General features: G+C 25.5%; 2 protein-coding genes and 1 long non-coding RNA gene across 6 annotated transcripts; 2 read left to right on the top strand and 1 right to left on the bottom strand.

Annotated features, from left to right (window-relative positions):
- Positions 1-1,228: 1,228 nt before the first annotated feature.
- On the top strand, positions 1,229-6,780 carry LOC119670199. Of its 4 annotated transcripts, XR_005251694.1 has the most exons (5): positions 1,727-1,930; positions 2,090-2,296; positions 2,368-3,785; positions 4,517-4,926; positions 4,989-6,780. It is a non-coding gene; the product is annotated as an uncharacterized LOC119670199 (long non-coding RNA). The 4 variants fall into 4 exon arrangements; XR_005251691.1 differs by lacking the exons at positions 4,517-4,926; positions 4,989-6,780 and adding an exon at positions 1,229-1,452 and having other exon boundaries at positions 1,769-1,930; positions 2,368-3,773; XR_005251692.1 differs by lacking the exons at positions 4,517-4,926; positions 4,989-6,780 and adding an exon at positions 1,230-1,452 and having other exon boundaries at positions 1,781-1,930; positions 2,368-3,773.
- Positions 6,781-11,436: 4,656 nt separating this feature from the next.
- On the top strand, positions 11,437-14,583 carry LOC119670198 (60 kDa SS-A/Ro ribonucleoprotein). Its single transcript, XM_038080362.1, has 6 exons — positions 11,437-11,840; positions 11,908-12,633; positions 13,247-13,376; positions 13,441-13,628; positions 13,693-13,871; positions 13,995-14,583. Exons 1-6 carry the CDS (start codon positions 11,628-11,630, stop codon positions 14,134-14,136), a joined length of 1,578 nt encoding a protein of 525 aa, XP_037936290.1. The 5' UTR covers positions 11,437-11,627; the 3' UTR covers positions 14,137-14,583.
- A 3,647-nt stretch (positions 14,584-18,230) lies between these two features.
- Positions 18,231-20,145, bottom strand: LOC119670197. Its single transcript, XM_038080360.1, has 3 exons — positions 19,867-20,145; positions 18,420-19,060; positions 18,231-18,311 (listed from the first exon to the last, which is right to left on the bottom strand). Exons 1-2 carry the CDS (start codon positions 19,997-19,999, stop codon positions 18,423-18,425), a joined length of 771 nt encoding a protein of 256 aa, XP_037936288.1. The 5' UTR covers positions 20,000-20,145; the 3' UTR covers positions 18,231-18,311; positions 18,420-18,422.
- Positions 20,146-20,375: the final 230 nt, after the last annotated feature.

Below are 20,375 nucleotides of genomic sequence, written 5' to 3'. Positions count from 1 at the left end.
ACATATACATATATACGTTTTTGGCTACATATTTAATAAGGTCAATACCTATATTGTTTTCTCAATAGTATTGAACTCATATTTTGCTAACTCCAATCTTGTAGAAGCTTCTACCGAGAAAGAGAGAGAAAGAGAGAGAGAGAGAGAGAGTGAGAAAGAGAGTGAGAGAGAGAGAGAGAGAGAGTGAGAGAAAGAGAGCGAGAGGGAGAGAGAAAGCAATTCTACATAAAATTGCAACACTTGAATGATTCTCTATGTTGCACCAAGTCAAGAAAATTTGTTTTGATAGTAAGTGATCAGGAAGCAACCTCATGACCTAATAGTGGAAGTCATTAATATGCGATTTTTAGAGAATATTCAGATAACAGGGAATATTACTTATATTTGAGAATAGTGCCACAAAACATTCTAATATGAAAATCATACATAAAATTTTTGACAACAATAGAGAAAAATATAGTGGGATGTAGAGAAATAACTTTTAACCAAACAACAGCAGTAACAGAAATATAACTTATGTCTGGGTTAACACTTATAAAATTCTATAATTACCTTGATATTCAAATATTTATTATTTGAATAAAAAAATCAGTAAGTGTGAATCATTTATAAATGCTTGATTTTGTGCTCTGGACCAGTGGCGTAACTACATTTTTTAGGCCCATAAGCAAATTCTAACTAAGGGCCTCCTACTAACATCTTTTTATACCCTTTACACGTTAAAAGAGTGTTAAAAGAGTATATTAGACTTGTCAAGATTTTTTTTAACGCATTAAAAGAAACGTCGAAAATACCATAAAGTATATATCAGTATATATAGGAGTAAGGATGTCTTTATATTATTCTTCCTTTTTTGCTTGTTGAAATGCATATTAGTGACTAAAGCCTAATCTAAACACTAAAGCACTTGATTCAGTACATGATAAAACAAGTGTTTCATAAAAATATGATAATGAGTTATTCAGATGATTTAGGAAGCATATCTTCCTGGTGGAATATATATTGGATTTATTTCAAGAGAGTGTATTAAGGACTCTAATTAGATAATTAGAATTAGAATTCTTGTTGCTAATAAATATCCAAATATTCTAAATATTACTAATCAATATATCACTGAAAAAATTTTGAAATTTGTCATTCAGTGTTTCTTTGTTAAATAAAATTTTGTGGAAATTAGTTTTGTATATTTTTGTGTGAAGTTGGTTTCAAATTTTGTTCTAGAAAGTTTTTAAACAAAACTATTACTATACATAATATTTTAAATATTATCAGTTATATATTCCACATTCCATAACCAACTAAAGTTTGCAAAAGAAGTGTACTAGACAAATAAAGCTATCTTTCAACTTTTGTTTAGATGCTCTGGACAGATTAAGTTATACTACGACCTTTAATAAAGTGCTCTGTTGAGAAAAGGCTATTTCAAGTTCTTAGTATTCTGATTGGACAAAGGTAACACCCAACTTTTAGATAGGTTTTTAGAATGGACAAACGGTTTGTGTATTAAAAAACCTAATTAAATAAAAAATTTGATTATTGAAGTATCTTTAATAATATTTAAGTAATCATTGAAAAAAATTTTAAATTTGTCAATTAGTTTTTCTTTATTAAATAAACATTTGTAAAAACTAGTTTCATTTATTTTTGTGTGAAGTTAGTTTCAAATTTTCTCCTAAAAATAATTTTTTGAGCAAAATTAATTTGTAATATTTTATTTATTATAATTTTATATAATTAGTTATATATTTCTCACACAATAATTTACTAGTGTTTTCAACAGAAGTATTCTGGAAAAATAAAGCCATCTCACAAGTTTTGATATATTGCTCTGGGCGGATAAAGCTATCCAACACCTTTTGATTACAATTTCGGATCGGATAAGAAGACTATTTCAAGTTAAGAATTTTGGGCAAATATGCTGTTCTCAATGGTAAGTAGTATTGTGTATTAAAAACCCTAATTACATAAATGACAAAGCTATTTTTATTATATTCTTGACAGATATATGTTTTACATAGTTAGCATTGATATATCGAACAAAAATTTTAAAATGATTCATTTAGTTTTTTTCATAAAAATGTTTTTCCAGAGATATTAGATCCATATTTTGAAGTTGGTTACAAGTTTTCTCCAAGCAAATTGTTAAGCTTCATTGATTTATAATATTTTTTTCTCAAAAATCAACTGAATAATGCAGCTATATGCAGCAACAAGTCTCTATATAATTACTAAAAGCCCTAATACGGTAATTCACGATGAATACGCTTTGAAGAAAAGATTCATAAAAAAAATATTTGTAAGTACATAAAACAGTATTTATAATCAAATGTTTATCTAAAGAGACTGTAAAATTTAAAAATCTTATAGTCGCAAAAATACCGAGATTCGCAAAGACGCTCGCAATCATAAAAAAAAGTGAAACTATTTATCCCATAATAACTAAGAACATTCATTTAAAAAAAGAAAAAAATTGTTCCCCAATAAAACGAAGTGTCCGAAAAAGAAAAAGAGAATGAAAAACCCATATGCCCTAAAACACGATTCCGCTTGAAAAACAGGTTTATAAAAAAAATATTTGTAAGTACATGAAATAATATTTATATTAAATGTTTATTGGACGGGCCTGTAAAATTTTAAAATCTTATCGTCCCAAAAATAACGAGATTTGCAAAACGCTCGTAATCGTAAAAAAAAGAAAAAGAACTCAATTAATCCATTATAACTAAGAACCTTCTTTCATATAAAAGAAAATTTGAAAAACAAGCGAAAAAGCTGCATGTACTAAAAAAACCTAATAACATCTTTCATAAAAAAAAAAAATTAAAAAAAAAGGTTGCCCGAAGAGAAAAGTCTCCATGTACTAAAAAACCGAATAACACCTAAAAACACGCTCGAAATCATAAAAAAAAGTGAAACTATTTATCCCATAATAACTAAGAACATTCATTTAAAAAAAGAAAAAAATTGTTCCCCAATAAAACGAAGTGTCCGAAAAAAAAAGAAAATGAAAAACCCATATGCCCTAAAACACGATTCCGCTTGAAAAACAGGTTTATAAAAAAAAAATTTGTAAGTACATGAAATAATATTTATATTAAATGTTTATTGGACGAGCCTGTAAAATTTTAAAATCTTATCGTCCCAAAAATACCGAGATTTGCAAAAGCGCTCGTAATCGTAAAAAAAAGAAAAAGAACTCAATTAATCCATTATAACTAAGAACCTTCTTTCATATAAAAGAAAATTTGAAAAACAGGTTGCCCGAAGAGAAAAGTCTCCATGTACTAAAAAACCTAATAACATCTTTCATAAAAAAAAAATTTAAAAAAAGGTTGCCCAAAGAGAAAAGTCTCCATGTACTAAAAAACCTAATAACACCTAAAAAGACGCTCGAAATCATAAAAAAATACGAAACCATTTATTTTATAATAACTAAGAACATTCATTTCAAAAAAAGAAATAAAATTGTTTCCCAATAAAACGAAGTGTCCGAAAAAGAAGAAAAACTCATACGCCCTAAATACATGAAATATATGAAATAATATTTATATTAAATGTTTATTGGACGGGCCTGTAAAATTTTAAAATCTTATAGTCCCAAAAATGACGCGATTTGCAAAAACGCTCATACTCATAAAAAAAGGAAAAAGAACTCATTTAATCCATTATAACTAAGAACCTTCTTTCATATAAAAGAAAATTTGAAAAACAGGTTGCCCGAAGAGAAAAGTCTCCATGTACTAAAAAACCTAATAACATCTTTCATAAAAAAATTTAAAAAAGAGGTTGCCCGAAGAGAAAAGTCTCCATGTACTAAAAAATCTAATAACACCTAAAAAGACGCTCGAAATCATAAAAAAAAATTAAACCATTCATCCCATAATAACTAAGAACATTCATTTAAAAAAAGAAAAAAATTGTTCCCCAATAAAACGAAGTGTCCGAAAAAGAAAAAGAAAATGAAAAACCCATGTAACCTAAAACAAAAATTTCGTTTGAAAAACATATAAAAAAAAGATTTGTAAGTACATGAAATAATATTTATATTAAATGTTTATTAGACGGGCCTGTAAAATTTTAAAATCTTATCGTTCCAAAAATACTGAGATTTACAAAAGCGCTCGTAATCGTAAAAGAAAAGAAAAAGAACTCATTTAATCCGTTATAACTAAGAACGTTCTTTCATATAAAAAAAATTTGAAAAACAGGTTGCCCGAAGAGAAAAAGCTGCATGTACTAAAAAACCTAACAACATCTTTTATAAAAAAAAAATTAAAAAAAAAGGTTGCCCGAAGAGAAAAGTTTCCATGTACCTAATAACAACTAAAAAGACGCTCGAAATCATAAAAAAAGAAAACGAAACTACGAACATTCTTTCATAAAAAAAAACCAGTTGCCCGAAGAGAAAAAGCTGCCTATTCTAAAAAAGCTAAGAAGACCAAAAAAAGATAAATAAATCATTTATCCTATTATAATTGCGAACATTCAAATAAAAAAAAAAAATTTAAAAAAAGAGGTTGCCCGAAGAGAAAAGTCTCCATGTACTAAAAAACCTAATAACACCTTAAAAGACTCTCGTATTCATAAACAAAAAAGAAAACGCAACTACAAACATTCTTTCATAAAAAAAAATTGAAAAAAAAGGTTGCCTAAAGAGAAAAGGCTGCCTATACTAAAAAAATCTAAAGAGAAAAAAAAACCATTTATCTCATAACTACGAACATTCATTTAAAAAAGGAAAAAAAATTGTCCCCCATTAAAACGGGGTGTCCAAAAGAGCAAAACAAAACTTCCCCGAAGAGAAAAAGTTGCCTTTCCTAAAAAAAACTTATGTGCCTAAGAAGAGAAAATACTGCAAAACTGAATCGCTTTCAAATAAAGTGGATCTAATATGGAACTATTTGCGTTATTTTGGACGTAACAACTGTATGGATCTACAAAAATCAATTTCTAAGCTTTCATTAACTTAAAAAAATATTTTTTTGTAGGTAGTTGATATACATACCACTATTAACATCTACCTAGATCGAAAACACTATTAAACAAAACAAAGGGAAAGCACCCGGTGCTGATTTTATTACCACTAAAAGACTTGAAGGTCCGAAACAAGCTATTAGTTTTAGCGAAATTTATTGAATTCCATAACAAGACTTCAGCACTTAACAATTGTATGGAAACTCGCGATCCCGAAGCCAAGTTGGTCCAAAAGTGGACAGTCCTCAAATCTTAACACATATACTTTACCTAGCAACTTCCTACGATTTTGGCAAAAAACTAGTTGCACAAGGTTGAGTCATCAGACATGTCATCACAATCCCAGCTGTCTACTGTAATAAGACTAGTTCGCAAAATAGGCCAAGAGCAGAAACGTTTTTGGAATTTTAGAGATAGATCAGCTGCCGCGATCTCAACTCATGTACATAACCTAGCAACTTTCTACGATTTTGGCAAAAAACTAGTTGCACAAGAATGAGTCCTCAAATATATCATCACAATCCCAGCTGTCTATTGTAATAAGACTAATTCACAAAATAGGCCAAGTGCAGAAACGTTTTGTGAATTTTAGCGATGTCAGCAGGGATAGATCAGCTGCCACGATCTCAACTCATGTAATTAACTTAGCAACTTCCTACAATTTTGGCAAAAATCTAGTGGCACAAGGGTATGATGGCGCAGCAGTTATGTCAGGATGTTTAAATGGAACACAAGCCAAAGTTAAAGAGACTTACCCAAATGCCGTTTTTATTCACTGTTCCGCCCATAGCTTGAACTTGGTCGAAATCTGTAGAGTTCATAGGAGCGTGTAAACTATTTTTTTGTATCATGGTCAGTATTTTATACTACTTTTCACTTTCCACAAAAAGAACACAAGCTTTTTTTGAACATGTGAAATGAAAATTTCCTCATATTGCAGCGACATTGGTCTTCAAACTCCAGAACAGTAAATTTTTTTTTATAGCTTTTTTGAGAGAATTTCGGCGGAACCAAATCAATGGGATAAAAAAAGTATTCTGTGTGTTAGTTGTTCATTTTTTTAGAAAAATGCGACACCCATTTTTTATTATTACTGTTTGCAAAAAATTTAGCTTTTACAGATATCCTTTTTAAGAAGATTTTAAAAGTATTTATGACGAGACGGTGGCCGTTATAAAACCTCCAAATAAAACTCGTCGTTTAGATGGTACAAGTCTTCACAGTCATTTTGAATTTCTGTTTCATCAATAGATACAATTATATAGATACAATTATATCCCAATTGGAAGTACCATTTAGAAGTTTTAATAAACTTCTTTTTGTGGATTTATTAAAAGTTCAAAAAAAATATGTAAAAGTTTTTCCTACTACTCAATTCAGTTATTTAAAAGACCGATGCGGCACATTTTTTGATCTAACTATACTCAAAATTGAGTTAATAACAATAGTACATTCAAGTATCTTCAGGTGTACAAGATACTTGAACATATTTTGAATAATGATTTCAAAGGAGCATTCTCGGATTCTAATAATGCCAGTTAGTACTCCTAGTGTAGAGTGTAGTTTTTCCGCAATGAAAAGAATAAAATCATATTTGAGAAATTCGTTGGGACAATAAAGGCTTTTCAGTTTAGCACTTATTTCAATAGAAAAGGGTTTGCTGAAAAAACTAATACTAAAAGAATATTTTTATAATAATGTTATTGAAAATTTTTAGACGACTGAAGTTCACATATAAGTAATTGAGATCGACAGTGAAAATGGATGTTAATAGGCCTCTAGGGGAACCACATCCTTAAAAAAGGTAACGCACCGCATGCATACCTCAAAGGTGGTGTGGAAATTGCATTTAAAAAGTGGAGGAGCACGTTTTAATTAGAATTCCGTTTTGATCAAATTGTGAACACCCTACCAAAAAGCTGAAGCAACGCCACTGCTCAATAGCAACTATAATAGCAACTATATAAGAATATTTTCAATAAACTCGACCTTATTATTGAATAAGTTGTCATCATAAACCTTTTCTCTATTAGATACAAACACATACTTAATGTTTTCTTATTATAAAACAGATGTGCAGATAACTAAGGACATAAAAAAAGGATTTATCGTCGCGAAAATTCCTAGATTTGCAAAGAGGCTTGTAAGCGTAAGAAGAAGAGCCGCGTATATAGGTAGAATAATGGAGGTTCGATGAGAGTATATTAAACATTATTATTATTAGACATTTTATTATAGATTTTGACTAATTAAATATACTCATTCATTTTTATAAATGGCGTCACAAAAAAACTACACAGAGATAACCAAGGAATATATTTTTATTGGATATTATCTTTATTATTTCGACCTGTTTTTAGAATGAATAGATCGAAAGTAATTGCAAATACTTTAAAATAATTTACTTAACTGGAGAACACATATATTTTTGTTCTACAACCTGAACTATTTATGATGAGATGTATTTATGATGCTATTTACAAATTCTAATTTATTCGTTTACATAGTATAAGTCCAAATTATGGGATATATCAGAATCAAGAAGTGAATGAAACTAAGATAAGTGTCTTCTATTTAAAACAAAAAATAATTTGAGGAAAAATAAATTTCGTAAAATCGTTTTTATTTTTTTATTATATATATTTTAATGAATATCATTCTTTAGATAGGATTTTTAGATATATTTCTAATGATAAAGAAGTTGCCCGACTATTAAAGTAACTCATCAGGTAAGAAGATCCATGAAAAAATTGTAAGCGCCTCATTCAATAGATGAATTACAAATTAAATTATTATTACCTTTCGAATTTTCGATTAACATCCTTAACTCATAGCAAACTAAAAGATGTTGCTCTCAGTTAGAAATATGACTATAACTTTAAAATATTTTTTTCTGCCTTAGAAGTAACTGTACCAATTCATAAAAGATAAAGAAACATAATTTTTTGTCTGGATACAGACACAAGATACAGGAATGGAAATTTGTTCGCTTGGTACAGCAATATGTACCTACTTACAGTATCTAGATACTTGTTGCTAATTATATTACAAAACTGCTACGGGTTATGAATGGTTGTACAAATGAAAAAAAAAAAACAACGAGAATATAGAGACAATTGGGTCAAAATTGACGTGTCAAATTTAATAAAAGACTGAAATCCGATAATGTATTCAATGTCCACTAATTCGTTTATATGTTTTTTTAAATAATTTTTAATATTCTCTATATAAATATATGTAATTTAATATCAATATAGTCAAACAACCATTTTTTCAAAGGTTTTCATAATGAAAACAAACTTAAACTTTTTCCTAATGAGAGACTGAAGCCTAACAACATACGTGGCCAATGTTTTTGCAATAGTTTCCAACATGAAAATCCACACGTAGTTCCAAACACATATCCACACGTAGTTCCAACAAAAAAAAATTTTATAACAGATACTTTATAACGGAACGTTTGGCGGACCCGATCATTTCGTTATAATAACGCCCGACTACAACTTTTTAGTATTTTTAAAACTACTAGTATGTACTCCTAATAAAATCCTTCTTATAAGTCCCAGTGCCAGTGTTATCAACACTCGAGGCGTAATTAGTAGGGTTCACCCGTCTACTATAGAGACTTATATGGACAGCGCTGGGGCTGGTTCTTAGCCGAATAACTATGAAAAATATTTGCAAGTAATCGCAGCCGCACAACTGGTTATTATTAGATTATTAATATATTCTTATGTTTATAACAACTTAAAAGCTTACTATTAATGTACAGTTAAAAGGATATTCAATAAGCTTTACAGTTTGAGTGTCATTGGAAGTACTGAGACTTAATGGAAAATTATTTATTCATTTCTGTCTAGTGTCACCTTAATACTGAAGGCCCAAAGTTGGTACTGACAAGGTTAATGATATGAAGTGAAACCATATTTTGATATTAAACTTGTAGAATACAAGTTAAAACCAAATTAAATTTAGGCCACAACTTTACAATGCACACTTAAGTGTCGATTTGAAACTTAAATAACATGTATGTTTGAATTTTAAGTATTACTTAAGTGTTTAATATCGAACACTTAAGAGTTACTTAACCTAAATGTGCAATTTAAAACTGACCCTTAGCCATATTGAATTGATATAGGTACACAATTTATAACAAATATGTGTTCAATTTTTAGATTTAAATAATATATATTGTATATTAATTAAATTAAATATTATTATATATTAGATATTAAATTTAAATAATAAAAAATTTTTTTACTGTTTACAGTAAAGGCTTTGTTGTTATTTTAAATAAATAGATTTCCATAATCGTACAGTAAGAATTGTCAGTTTTGTTATTGTTTTAAGCAAAAAACAAAAAACAACAAAGAATTGTACCATAAGAAGTGCAACAGTTTTGTTGTTGTTTTAAAGAACAAGCTTTCCATAATTTTACAGTAAGAAATGCAGCTGCTTTGTTGTTGTTTCACTTTTCCTTGCCCGAACTTGCTTTTATCGCTGTTTTTTTTTTGTACTGTCATATATGAAAGGCAAGGGCAAGGTAAACAAAGCCGTTAAATTTATTTCGTACGTTTAAATATACATAGAGAAACATACATAAAGAACATATTATTTTATTGTATAATAACATATACACTATATTTAAAAAACAAAATATATTTATTCACTTACCTTATTTTTAATATAACTCCCAATTTAATATGCAGATGTTATAACGTATAATAACGTATTTGTTTACAGATGTATATAGGTATGTGTATATGTTTACTTACTTACTTTATATTATATTTAGTAAACATAAGCAATGAAAGCTCTACTAACGGATATTCTATTTGTGTAAACAATTTCGCTAAAACAAATTATATTTTTTTTATTATTTAAAACAATTTAACTTTTTATCGAACACTTTTTTCTTGAATGAATAAAATTTCGTAAACAATGAATATCCGCTCTAGAGAGTTTTCACTGTATATGCATACAAATATTTGTATTTATTTGCCGCCGATAAATTATTTTTTAAATATTATTCACTTTTATTAATCACATATTATTTCTTTTTATATAAATATATTATTATATTTCACTAATTTTATAATACTAATATTAAAATAATAATTTATTTCACATTTAATTCCTTTGAATTTTGAATTTTTAACAATATTTTTTTTTTATAAAGACTTCACATATATTTACACACTTTAATTATATTTATATCTAACTCACACTTTCTTTTGCAATAATTTAATTAATTACTTATTATTATTAATAAAATAAATTTTACATAAAAACTGTATTTAATTTAAGAATAACACGCGTCAAACTCACTGATTGCATTATAACTGAAATCGAACTGATCAATCACAGTAAGTGCAGTTAGAAAAATAAACGCGAGCTTACAAACAAGAACGATTTGAAATTGAAACGTGTTTTTTTGTTTATTTTAAGCAACAACAATGACTTACCTTCATTTGTTCAATTTTGAAAGTACTCATAAATTTTTTTTTATACAAAGTCAAAATTGCGAATTTACACTACAAAAAAAAAAAGCTTAAGCATGACTGTCTGAAAAATGCTTCTACATACATGAGTGTATGTAGGCTCAAGCTTGAATTATTAGATTTTATATGATTTAATTGGTATTTAATCTTAATGTTAATCTTAATGTTTTGTTAAAAACGTGAGATATTTTCGTTTATACACATTTGTACATTCGCATAGTATTTTTTTTTCTTTGCAACGCATTTTATTTCTTGAACGTTAATATAATTCCAATATTATAAGGCATACTCCTCATATTAATACTTTATTGTGATAATGATTTATTCATATTTATATTATATACTCATATTATTTATTCATAAATTTCTTATGGCCGTAAGCGAGTTCGAATAAATTGATCGTAAATTGATAGGAAATAGTAAATTATGACGGTATGACAGCGAAAGTTGGTATTTACCAGAATTTCGAGTAGGGTAAATTAGTTGTTACCATTGGAAAAATTTTATAAGATGTTTAATAAATAAATATATAAATTTGAAAACTTTTAATAGAAAAATAATAAATAAGTGAAATAAATAAGTGTAAATAACTGCAGTGCAAAAAATTCTTAAGAAATTTTAATTTACCTCAATTTACTCGAACTCGCACACAGCCTAAATAATTTATTTTACTTCTTGAACCTTACTAGTAATATAACCAATTATTAAACCGCACACTCCTTACATGATATTATTGTGTTTATACTTAAATAAAAAAAATGAAATTATTATAAATTAGCATATATTTATTTTTAGAATATTTAATACTTACTTAATACATAAAATTTTAATATATCATATAAACAATTTACTTACGATTTAGTGAAAACTTTGTTACTTAACTAAAATAAACATAAATTTTTTTTCAGTGTATATTGTGTGAGCTGTGTTCATTGAACGCAATTCAAGCACTAACGACAAAAACAAACTTGCGCGAAATGTCAAAAAAGCTAAACACTGAAAAAGTATAGAAAACAAAATTGAAGTCATTTCGTACTTTTCGCATTGCAAAAGGCGGTGACCATAGTATTTATTAGGATTCCAATCAATTTTGTTTTTATAATTATAATTTTAATATTTTTTGGTGTCGCAGTTGTTTTTTAATACAACAAGATGAATGTGGAACTAACCGAAAATATATTGTTCCGAAGATTTTGCTACCTTGGCTCGTTTGAGGCAGTATGTGTACACAAGAGAAATAAAGACGTGGAGGTAGAACTGTATTATCCCAAATTAAAAGAAATTTGTGAAAAACTGAATGACAAAATAGTTTTACAAATATTGAAGTCTGTACTTGTTGGAAAGAAATTAGTGCGTCGCGATGAGGTAACTGTTAATAAATTATATACATTTATGCATACATACAATTTTGTGGTGTTGTGTATACTTTCAGCCGTTATTTGCATTTGCCACATATTTGAGTTCTGAAGTTGATATCAAATGGAAAACAACATTACGTACATCAATTGCTGAACTTATAACAGCCGATGAGGATTTATTCACATTTGTCAAATATTCTTTTCTCATACAAAAGTTAAATGGAAGAAAAATATTCTCTACAACACATCGTAAAGCCATAGCATTTTGGTACCGTCAACAGACGCAGGAATCACTTAATAATATGTGGTTTCATCATAGGAAATATTGTGGCTTCACGCATAGTGTGTTAATCAAATTGTGCAACGTCACAGACGATGAGTTCCGCTCATATAAAATTTTCTTCAAAAGTTCTGCCGATATAAATAAAGAGACTGCTGATAGTGATAACCAAGTGTTATATCCTGAAAACATTATGCTAATGGCAAAATTACGCACCACACGAAACCCAGAGGAGGCTGCAGAAATTATACAGAAAGCTAACTTCAGTTATGAAAATATTCCCAGCACATTTTTGCAGCATACCGAAGTTTTGCAAGTTTTATTGAAGAGTATGCCTTATATAGAACTGATCAAATGTTTGGCCACATTAATTCGTAATAAGGACGTGAAGTATAAACCTTCAATTAAAATATGCAAAGAATTGTTGGAAAATAAGAAATTGATACATCAGTATGACATACATCCCATTATGCTGTTGATAGAGTTGGATAAATCAGGCTTTCTGAAGGACGTAGACAAGGTTTGTTTTGTAAACAGGTGACTTGATTTGGATTTATATAAAATTATTAGTGAAAATTGGACTGATCGAATAGGACTGGAAGTAGTCTACTTTTGTTCGTTCGAATCCGACAAAAAGGTATAAGGTCGAATAATGGAAAATTGGTCCCAATAATTTAAAAATAAATCACCTAAACGAGAAGGGAATGTGAAATATGTATGTATATAAATAATCAAACTTCCATAGAGGTTTAGAGATCATAGCACATACAATTACCAAAATAAGTCTCCACAAGTCGAACTATTTCTTTATAAAATGGTACTTCGAGATATGTAGTTCATATATAGTTTATATATAGTTATATATATAGTTATGTATATAGTTATATATATAGTTATATATATAGTTCTATATAAATTAATATGCATTCCTTCTTTGTTAGTCGTTTTTTATAACTTTAAATAATATGAAAATGATAATATATAATATTAAAAAAGAAACAACATCAAGCTCCACAAAAAAAAAATACATACAAACAAATAAGATCGATGCTAATACATAAAAATTTTATTTTATTTAATTATAAATAAATAAACATTTTTAATAAACATAATTTTTTCTCAATGCTCTTTAGGAGGAATCGAAGATTGATTTCATAAAAACGGATTTCATCAAAACGATTTATAGGAAATCCTTTGGAGCAAATCAAGCTACTGGTTTACGCATTCATATCACGATTAGTTTGAATAAATTAAATAGATCTAGTAAGTTTAAATTCCATATATGCACAGATTTTATTACTATTTTCTTTCTTTTCTTATTAATTAGGAAAAATACTTTATCTCAAGAATCTGACAGAATACGATGCTGCTATTGCGATTGCCTTTGGTTTCTTTAAAACAGAGCATAATGTTGATGTTTGCTATTATGGTGAAAATGCTCTACAATTGGAGACATTGAGATGGACAAAAGATATGAACATAGAGGATGCTACTAAATTTTGCAGAAAAATAAATGTAGTTACTAAATTTCTATATAGCGTTGTTAAAATATTTATTTATATTTATTTTTTCTTAATAGAGAATAAAAGTTAAACAACCTCTGATTGCACCAATTACACACGCCTTGCAAGCAAAAAATACATACGATCTATTTCTAGTTATTGTACCAACAGGTGCGTTGAGTAATCCAAAAAACAAATCGGACTTCCTAATGTCGAGGTTAAATGCATACCGACAGAAACGCAATGAAAGAGCAAAGTGAGTATTGCATATAATGAAAAACTTTAACATTTAATTCATTTAAAAAATATAATAATATTTAAATAGCTTATAGTCATATATTATTTACTGCATAGATAATTATATGCTATATACTTATAGGTACGTTTTATTAGACTTACACAAAAGGAAAAAGTCAATGCAGTATTCGGAAACACATGTGGAGAATATCTTGGAAATTTGTGGCGTTAATATGCACTCAGTGGATGTAATCAATAATTTTGCATTAAATAGATTTCAATAGAAAAAACAAAAGATAATTTAGTTAAAAAAATTTAAAAAAAAAAGTATTTAATCTGTAGTGCTTAAGAAATTTTAAAATACTTATTCAATTGTATTACTAATTTTGTTAAGCATTTAATTTTGTTTTTATAGAAGATTATATATAGCTAAGTATTTATTATTATTAAAGGATATCTATTGATTTTTATAAATTATGGATTTACAGCTTTTACACAGGAATTTTTGTATTATTACTTATAACAAAACCTACAATAGTTATAGAAACCTCATTAATTAATTTTTTTTTATTTTATTTTAATTGTGAAATTGTTGAGTATTCAATAAACTAGTCCATCATTATTACCCTTTTCCAAATTATAAGATATTAAGAAGCTAATTCTATATATTCATATCATGAGCATGAGCACAGTGCTTTTATCAAAGACATGCATTTTTTTTTCATATTATTTAAGCGATTGGAATATAAAGTAATACTTATAATAAATAAATTAATTATATTATTATTAATTTTATTAAAATGTAATCTCTATTGGGTTTTTGAAATATACAAAAAACCAAGTCGAATGCCTTACTTTTCATGTGCGAATTTATGCGAAATTATTTATTTATTTTATGTATGTGAAATATCGAACAATTAAAATTGAACAAATTAAAATTGATATCAAAAATAAAATAAATGTACTGCAAACTAAAACTTAGAATTAGGCAAATTGTATTTTGTATTTATTAAAAAATTTCGATATAATTTTCGAACTAATCAGTGATAACTCGAATATCTTTACAATGCTGCCAACACACAACACATTATTAAGAATACACTATACAGCATTTTAGACTAAACTTAACTAAAATAAAATAAACAAAAAATAGTAAAATTTTTAAAAATATTTTGCAATAATGAATCTGATTCAAAACAAAACAAAAACAGAAACAGAAAAAAATAGTTCAATTATTATCCATGACTGCCTTTTCAGTAACTAAAATTTGGCAAATGAAATTTACATTTACGGTGCCATTAAAAAATAACAAATATTTAAAATTTCTTTATTATTGTATTTACAAAAACAAATAGAACGAACAATAAATTTTTTAAATATATATTTAAGTTAATATGAAAATTACGAAACAAAAATGAATGTAGAAATTTTTATCAGAAATTTCCGAAAATCTGTGAAAAATGTAAATCAAACGTTGTGATCAATAAGCAAAAATTATAGAAAAATTAATGAAATTTATTTTTATTTTCTTTATGGAAAAATGCTAAAGAAATTCAAAAATAGTACGAAACATATATATACATATATATATATAAATAATTTTGAAATGAAATATTTATACTTAAGAAACTTACAAATTTAAATATTGCAACTGATTGCTTAAACAAAAGAAACCAAATTGTACCTACAAAGCAATACTAAAGAAATATAGCAAAATGAAATGAAATAATGAAATTATTATTAAAACAGAAATATGATATATTTGGTAAAGACTTTTAGTTTATCTATTAAAACACAAAAACATGCTGAACTTTAACGATATTGATATTTCGAATTTAAAATGACAAAATTTTTTTTATTTATTTTTTAATTTTATAATGCATACATATTTATTTAATCAATTTACTTTTAAATAATTAATAATTATAATTTTAAATATTACTATATTTTATTTATTATTTTAATTGCTTATGTTGATTTTTTTTTAAAAATTTTCTGAAGATATATACGTATTTTTATTTTACATTTATTATATTATTTTATACATTAATACATTTAATTTTAATCACATGAAAAATGTTAAAATGTTTCATTAAATTATTTCGTTTAAAATTGTATGTGTAATTTTGTTTACAAAGTAGTTTTCGTGTAATTTTATTTATTCTTAATTTTATTTTAAATGATGATGAAGTAGTTATTTTATATTATATATTTTTTTACGTTTTTTTTATTATTAATGTTTTTTGAATAAAATATTACACATTTTTATAAAAAAATATTTTTATTAGAGATATTTCGGACTAACTTCTAAAAACAATTTATTATATATTATTTTATATAATATAATATTATGATATATTATCTACGTTACATATTTTTTTATATTATATATTATTTTATATTATATATTATTTTATATTATATATTATTTTGTTTATACATATATTTTTTTTATATATTTATATTATTTAAATATATATATATATATGTTTATTACATAAATTTTATTATATGCCCCAAGAATTGTATTATAAATTAGATTATATTTTTCATATTTAATATAATATAATTTATGCATACATTATTATTGTTAATTTAAAGGGAATACTTTTTTATTTTTTATTTTACTTTTAATTCCACATAAACTCAATCCTCTTTACACTTCATATTCAAATTAAAAATGTGTAGAATATTTCCATGTTTCAAAAACTAGGTATTATTTTGTTTTTTTAATAATGTTTTTAGACTCCAAATAAATATGATAAACACTAAAGTTTTTAAAAATACTTATTTCTGAAATAATTTATATTTTAATAACATTAAAAAAAAAACAAAATATTTTTGTTTAACTATAAGTTATTGTTTTAAACAATTATTTTTATATGTGGTAATTGCTAAAAGAAATTTAATTTAGAAATTTTAAAATGAATGACTTAATAAATTAATTTATTAAATGTTTTTGTAAGGAAATATAGTTCAGGTCAATTTATTTATAGTTGCTCTTTTATGTTAAATTTGTTGTTTTTTTTTAATATAATAGTTATATTACATCAAAATGTTAAAGAAAAATTATTAATTTTTTAAATAAATTTAAATAATGTTTTTATTGTTTATAGTGTGAGACATTGTGAAATTATAAAATTTAAATCAGAAAAAGTAATTTTTTTGCACGAATTTATAAATTTGTTTAATTTATAATATAAAAATTTTTTCCATAAATTTCATATTTTAAATTTAAACGTAAATAATTTATATATTAATTAATATAGAACACTTTTAAATAATTTGAATTTAGGTTCGAATTCGAACATAGATTAACTAAAAGCACAGTAAATTAATTTTTTAAAATATATTATAAATAATTTATTTATTTACTTATAATTATAAATAAATAGAATGATTATTATTTTTTTATTACAATAAATGCATTTTTTCTTTAAATTAAATTGTTCCAAAATATTTTTTTATATTTTATATATAAATTATTATAAATATATATGCAGTTATTGTATTATAAACTATTGTATAACAATCTGTTATATATTTAATATAGCATAATTAAATAATATATATCAAATTAATAATTTGCGAATAGTTCAGCCTAAAATCGACTAACTGCAAACATGAAAATTCGAAAATAAAAATATACAATAATTTATTTTAAGAAGTCAACAGTCCAAAAAATTTAATTTTCTTAATTTTGAAATAAAAATAAAAGTATTATATTTAATTGCAAACAAAAAACAAAAATAGTTTGAAACCGATGTGTCATGTGATATTTTTAAAAGTAATTATTTAATTATTAAAGTAATTTTCTTTTCCATATAAATTTTTTCACAATAATAAAAAAATTAAATATGAGCAAATAATTTATGTTAAGAAATATAAAATATTTACAGTAAATTATTATTATGTTATAAAAAAAACCAATTTATTTAAACATATTAATTATATTTATCGTTATTTTATCACATTTTATAAAATCAATTAAAAATTTAATTTTTCCACAAATTGATAATTAAAAAAAATTAAATTAATACGAAACATGTATACATTTCAAATATAAATATAAACCGACTATATGTTTATTTAACATTGAATTTTATTATATCAATATAAACGAATAATTTAAATAAATAAAATATAAAATGAATTCTAAATAAAAATGGGGTCAACTCCCAAATCAAAACAAAAAAATAATTATTTTCTTCACTTCAGCCTTTTTCTCAATTATAAAATACATAATTTTTTTTTATTTTAATTAATTATTTAGTGGAATTATTGCTATTAACAAATTTTTTTCCAAAAACTTTTTTCTTTATTTATATATAATATTAAAAATGATATCAATCAAGAAGAACATTTATAAAATTACTAACTATTAATACAGGAAGAAAAGCGATAATACTTTATATATAAGGGTTTCGATTCTTCTCCGATTTAGATTCTTGATAAATATCTTAAACAAAATTTATTGTATATAATTACAATTATTTATTAGTTACTTTAATAATTATTTAAACAGTTTTATTGTTTAGGTAATTTCTACTTTTTAATTTATACTCACATTTCACGATCTGCAATATCCATCGTCAACCAAACAACTATATAAAAGTTTTTGCATGGCACAACGGAATAACAATTTATCTTTTAAATTCATATGTTTTAATGGTTGATGAAAACTCATTAGAAATTCATAGTCTTCATCTTTGTTCTTATCCGTTTGAGATTCTAAAAGCTCATGTTTTTCTCGCTCCAATACCAAAAGGCTATCCTTTTCACTATTCACACATTCTTTTCTGTTCGTTTCATGCTTAGATCCCTTTGATTGCATTGTAATATTATCTTCTCTTTCATTTTCTTCAATATCCGTTTGTGACTCCGAATTCGATAGAAACTCTTCTTCATTAGGTTCAACTTTTATTTGGATTAAGTTCTCATTTGTGTGCTCCATGTATTCTTTAAGTTTTTCGCTATGAGTACCATTTACACTATCGTTTAGTTGGTGGTTGTGGTGGCTAGTAGGTTGTTCTTCTGTTAAATTATATTTTATTGTTAATATTACTTTATCTTTTATAAATGACATATCCTCAAAATATTTCCAAGTACATGTAAAGGGTTTCCCAGCTTCTTCTGCTTCTTTGAGTTGTTTCAATAGTACGCGATATTTATATCGTAGTCTGTTCCAACGGTCTTTAGCAATAAATTCTATGAAATTAAATAAAATAAACCATTACAATGTTTTTGTTTTTGAAAAAAACAAGCCTTTGAGTAATAAATAATATATGTTATAAAAATTAATTAGTTTTTAATCTTCATTGTCATTATTAATTAAGCAAGATTTACTTGGTACGCAGTTTTATTGCAAAAAAGTAAATAGGGTATACGCCTGGTTTTGTACAATGTGCCATTAATACTAGTCCTAACAACCATTTCGAAAAATGTATGTACGACTACATTTAAATAAAGGGTTTCACAAAATTTGAATATTGTAAAAATTTTATTTATATGCAGTTTTATGATATTTCATACAAAATGGATTTTAGTACTAAATATACGGAACATCTTTTTCATACACTATATTGCTATATACTGTTTCTAAAGATATTAACCGTTGAAGTTACAAGTTATTACATTAACATTACAAACAATAACTATACATTATTCTTATCACAATGCGAGGATACGTCCTAATAGTTTTCCTGTTAGTAGAGATGAAAGGCAATTAGTCACCTGAGGCTTCAGTAAGTAGATCCGCCTGCTTCTAAAATTACTATAGGTTGTTAATCGTTGTTTGTATAATCAATGTAAAAATTTGACATAACTAAATTGAAAATTGAGTTTTATAGTTTTAAAACACGATATCACGATATATAAGCTACAATGATACAAAGGTTGTTGAAAAAAAACTGCACAAAATAGCAAAATTAAAAAAAAATTTCTCACTAAATTGAGACACTAAGAATTCGGTGCAATTGATTGAAACTCAGTTTTCGATTATAGATCGTACTTACTATTTACATTCAACTCCATCGCAATGGATTCCCATAGTCTATCCCTTATCAAAGGATTGTAAAAGTCTTTATGTTTTTGATCCCATAAACAACTTTCATTGCGGACGTTTGTAATCAATTTTTCAATATTCATAGCAGAACGTTCGGTTAAAGCAATTATTATTTAACATTTAACAATTCATTAACGCTTGTTTGCAGCAAAATTTACCGTTTAATTTACTGTTTTAAACAGTTTACGCTCCCAATACGACATCCGAATTTTTGTTTTGTTTTATTTACGTGACATTCATTTGACAGTTGCGAGCGTACACTTAAAAAAATAATTCAAAAAATTTAAAAAACTTTAATAGACAGAAATTAATGGTATACTTTACCTTCACAGAAATAGTTTTATTGCAAATTAATTAATCACCATTTAATTATTATAATTTTCCTTTTCATATTTTCAACTTTCTTTATGAAAAAAAATTTAATATATTGTGCGTATACATAAAAATGTACGTGTGCAC

Source organism: Teleopsis dalmanni, chromosome 1 (assembly GCF_002237135.1).
Source record: "Teleopsis dalmanni isolate 2A chromosome 1, ASM223713v2, whole genome shotgun sequence".
Lineage (NCBI taxonomy): Eukaryota > Metazoa > Arthropoda > Insecta > Diptera > Diopsidae > Teleopsis > Teleopsis dalmanni.
Note: the sequence above shows the minus strand (reverse complement) of the source record. Positions and strands in the feature narration are given on the sequence as shown.

Coding starts and splice junctions, on each gene's coding strand:
- LOC119670198 (XM_038080362.1), top strand. CDS start 11,628: ATGAATGTGGAACTAACCGAAAATATATTGTTCCGAAGATTTTGCTAC. Junction 13,629..13,692: donor AATTTTGCAGAAAAATAAAT/GTAGTTACTAAA, acceptor TTTTCTTAATAG/AGAATAAAAGTTAAACAACC. Junction 13,872..13,994: donor AAACGCAATGAAAGAGCAAA/GTGAGTATTGCA, acceptor ATATACTTATAG/GTACGTTTTATTAGACTTAC.
- LOC119670197 (XM_038080360.1), bottom strand. CDS start 19,999: ATGAATATTGAAAAATTGATTACAAACGTCCGCAATGAAAGTTGTTTA. Junction 19,061..19,866: donor GATGGAGTTGAATGTAAATA/GTAAGTACGATC, acceptor TTAATTTCATAG/AATTTATTGCTAAAGACCGT.